The sequence below is a fragment of the Phoenix dactylifera genome, unplaced genomic scaffold (genome assembly GCF_009389715.1).
Source record: "Phoenix dactylifera cultivar Barhee BC4 unplaced genomic scaffold, palm_55x_up_171113_PBpolish2nd_filt_p 000139F, whole genome shotgun sequence".
In the NCBI taxonomy this organism is placed as follows: domain Eukaryota; kingdom Viridiplantae; phylum Streptophyta; class Magnoliopsida; order Arecales; family Arecaceae; genus Phoenix; species Phoenix dactylifera.
The window spans coordinates 732556-736736 of NW_024067695.1; the positions used below are offsets into that span (position 1 = coordinate 732556).

Here is a 4181-nt window from a genome sequence, read left to right on the forward strand (position 1 = left end):
CTCTGTCCCGGGGACCGACGTGCCGAACAGCTGACAACCACCTGCTGCCACCACTCTGGAGTGCGGGTTCCGTATCACATAGCCCGCACCACCTCGCGCGCCTCCATCCAGAACCGATCCATCGAAATTGACCTTGAGGAAACTCGGGGGTGGGGGTTCCCAGGTGAAGAACACCATCTGAGAAGCTGCCGAAGCAGAAAGAGAACCCCAGGTGTCCCGAGCTATCAGAGGTCCATCTGAAGAAGATCTGATCTCCAATGCCTGTACGCGCGCTAGCTCCACCACGAACCTCGGTAACACCCTACGCTCACCGAGGGTACGAGCGTTCCTTGCCAGCCAGATCTGATGTGCTGTGCAAGTCACTCGAATAGCCTTCTGACATGTCTGAGGGCGGACCAACCACTGCTGCATCGTCTGTAAAAACTGAGGCCTCCTATGTCAGACCTCCTGCGGGAACCCTGCCCACTGCCATGCCGACCTCGCCCACGTACACTGGAAAAGCACGTGGTCGACCGACTCCTCCACATTGCATGTCCCACACTCCGCAGGGATCTCACATCCTCACCTACTCAGCGCTGCTCTCGTCGGAAGATGGTCCCACGCCACCTTCCATAGGAAGAGTGCAGCCCTCGGGTGAAGCTCTGACCTCCAGATCCAAGTGTAGTCCTGCCCTGGCTCATGCTCCTGCTGGATAACACCGGCGAGATCTCCCAGTCGGACCCTGGATCGGCATGAGGTGCCCCAAACCCTGACATCAGGCCCCCCACAACCTGGCACCGGAAGAGACCGGATCCTCTCAGCTAGGTGTCCCCCGAACAGCTGACGTAACCTGGCATCATCCCATGCTGACTCTCCTGGGGCCAGAAGATCAAAAACCCGCAGTCCCTCCGCAGCCGCAGCATCGATCATGGTCGGCCAGCACCTCAGTGGGACAGTGTCCACCCATGGGTCCGCAGTCACATCAATACTCCATCCATCGCCGACTATCCACCTGGTATTTGCCGAGACCGTCGGCACATACCTCCCAATCTCACGCCACATGAAGGAGACTCGCCGCCCACTCCATGCCACCTCTGAGCCGTCGTGTCCATATCTGGCAGCCATCACCTGACTCCATAGCCCGTGTGGCTCTAGCAGGAACCGAGCTGCATGCCGAGCAATGAAAGCCTCGCGACGCTCCAGCAGGGACTGCACCCCGAGACCGCCCTCACTGGTAGGCCGGCAAACGTGCTCCCAGGCTACCAGATGCACCCCGCGGCCTCCGCCATGTAACCCCCACAGGAAGCACCGCAACAGTCGCTCGATCCTCAGTAAGGTCGTCTTCGGAACCACAGTGTTGGCCATGAGATAAACTGGCATGGACCCCAACACTGATCTGATCAAAGTCAGTCTCCCCATCATAGATAGGAAAACTGCTCTCCATCCCTCCAACCTGCTCTCTACCCGCTGCACCAGGCTGGAACACTCTGCCACTCGTAATCTGCGGCCTGTGATGGGAACTCCCAGGTAGGTCAATGTCTCCTCCTGCTCAGGAATCTGCAGAATCCCACGAATCTCCTGTCTGACCCTGCTCTCCGTACTCGGACTGAAGCGGACAGCTGACTTTTGGAAGTTAACTCTCTGGCCCGATGCCATACAGTAATCTGCTACCACCCTACGAAGGACCCGTGCATCAGAAACCCGTGCCCTGGCCAAAAGAAGACAATCGTCAGCGAAGAGTAAGTGGGAAAGAGGACTAGCCCCCAGAGCGGGAACATAGGCCTCCAGCTCCCTACGGGCACACACCCTCTGCAAATCACGAGACAAAATATCAGCACAAAGAATAAACAAATAAGGAGATAAAGGGCATCCCTGACGCAGCCCCATGGTAGACTCAAAGAAAGGAGAAGGTGTGCCATTGACCAAAATCGAAAACTTTGGCCCCCTGACACACCCCAGCACCCAACCGATCCACTGCCTATGGAATCCGTACGCCTCCAGTGTCTGCTGAAGAAATCTCCATCTGATCCTGTCATAAGCTCTCTCCATATCCAGTTTAATAGCCATCAGGCTATGTCGCTTCGATGCTCGCTGAAGGTCCCACATCATCTCCTGAGCCAGCAAAACATTATGGGAAATGTTTCTGCCAGCTATAAACGCCCCCTGCTCCTGACTGATGATGCCAGGCAGAAGGGGCTTCATCCTTCGAACCATAATTCTGGCCACTACCTTATACAAGGTTGTGCACAAACTAGTGGGTCTGAAGTGGCAGGGCTCGGCCGCCTCCTGACGCTTCGGAATGAGCGTGATGAAGGTAGCCTTCCAATCCCCTGGCATCACCGCCTGGGAGAAGAAGCACTGAATGGCCTCTACCACCGCTGTCTGAATAATACCCCAATATCGTTGAAAGAAGAACGAGGGGAACCCATCTGGTCCCGGAGCCTTGTCTTGAGCCAAAGCCCAGACTGCCTCCTGTACCTCCTGTGCCGACACCGGTCGGACCAGGGCTGCGTTCTCATCATCCTCGATCCTCACATCCACCTTCGGAGGAGGGAGGGGGTTACTGTCGTCGGACTCCTCCTCCTCCGTCCATCTGGTGCGGAAGAAATCCAACAAGATCTGACGAATGGAGGGCTCGCCTTCCACCCGGTGTCCAGACCTATCTCGCAGCGAGTGGATCGTGCTCCGCTACCTCCGAATAATCGTAGTCCGGTGGAAGAAACTAGTATTGCGGTCACCCTCACGCACCCACTAGACTCGAGATTTCTGACGCCAGAAGATCTTGTGCTGTCGTAGAAGGGAGTGGTGAGTCGCTAGGAGCCCCCGAAGGTCACCCATATCGTTCGTCGAAAGCGTACCGTCCAAATCTTCTTTCGACTGCAACTCGGTGATCGCGGTCTCAACCCCCTCCACTCTCCGGCAGATATCGCCCACAACCTCGCGGTTCCATCGCCGGAGACGCCTCTTGGCCAACTCTAGTTTGCGCGACACCCGGTGCATAGCATCTCCACGCACCAGGAGGCGCCATGCGTCACGTACAATATCCCAGGACTGGGGGTACGATAGCCAAACCTTCTCAAAGCGGAAGGGGCTGTAATGCCTGGGTCCCAATGATGTAGAAATCAGCAGGGGGCAGTGGTCCGAGGCGATCCGAGGTAAGTGAGTAACCCTGCAGGTAGGAAAAAGAAGAAACCAGTCTGGGGACGCAAAGGCCCTGTCCAGACGCTCCCTAACCCTAGCACTGCCAAGCTGATTATTGCACCAAGTAAACTGAGGTCCTGAGTAACCTAAGTCCACCAGGCCCGTACGTGACACAAAATCGTGGAACTCCCTCCTGTCCACTCTATCCGTGAAGGCTGCCCCTCCCCTCTTGTCACCCGAACTCAGGATGCAATTGAAATCACCAACTACAACTGTCGGGACACCCTGGGCAGTGAGACTGGTAATCTCCTGCCAGAGGACTCTCCTGACCCTGTAATTCGTGCTCGCATACACCCCACACAAAACCCACGGAGGAGCATCAGGTGCCGATACAACCATAACTACCTGTTGGGAGCAGTTATGGAAGACATCAAAGGTCGCCACCCCATGCCTCCACAGGAGCAGGATACCTCTCGACAACCCCCGGGGCTCGACTGCATATGTCTCCCAGTCCCTCCCCAGACGTCGTCTCAGACGTGCAAGCCCCTCACCAGATAGCCGGGTCTCACTAAGGACGCAGATTTCTGGGCAGTGAACTTGTACTAACCGTTTGAAGGAGGACATGAAGGACGGCTTGGCTGCCCCCCTACAATTCCAAGCTAGGACCCTCATGGATCACAGTCCACGTAGTCGGCCTCAGACCCATCCTCCCCCTGGTACGCGGGCCCAGCCTCAAGTACGATACCTGGGCCCACCCCCTGCTCGTCAGATGTGGTCTGCATGACTGCCGCCCTGATACGCTGCACAGTAGTCGTGTGGTCCGTGCCCTCTCCTGGTCTCGGTGGCGCGGCCTGACACCCCTCCGGAAAAGGTCTGAGGTGATCCCTGGCCCCACTCCCACCAGAGGAGGCTTCCCCCTGCTCACCCGCGACCAGGGGCAGAGGGCCAAACCGGAAGACTCCATCGGGGCCAGTACCACCCTGCACATCCCATGGATTGTACCTCACTCAGGGGGGCATGGCCACCGTGCTCTCCTCGAGAGGGAGGGCTATACCGAAATG

The 4181-nt window shown here is 57.3% G+C and overlaps 1 protein-coding gene across 1 annotated transcript; it reads right to left on the bottom strand.

Moving 5' to 3' along the window:
* Positions 1-561: 561 nt before the first annotated feature.
* On the bottom strand, positions 562-3792 carry LOC120104884. Its single transcript, XM_039116777.1, has 2 exons — positions 2858-3792; positions 562-2572 (listed from the first exon to the last, which is right to left on the bottom strand). Exons 1-2 carry the CDS (start codon positions 3790-3792, stop codon positions 562-564), a joined length of 2946 nt encoding a protein of 981 aa, XP_038972705.1.
* Between the last annotated feature and the right edge of the window lie 389 nt (positions 3793-4181).

Excerpts from the sequence above, each read along its gene's own strand:
- LOC120104884 (XM_039116777.1), bottom strand. The coding sequence starts at position 3,792 with ATGAGGGTCCTAGCTTGGAATTGTAGGGGGGCAGCCAAGCCGTCCTTC. Across the intron at positions 2,573-2,857 it reads ACCGCGATCACCGAGTTGCA|ATGGACGGAGGAGGAGGAGT; the intron begins GTCGAAAGAAGA and ends CTTCCGCACCAG.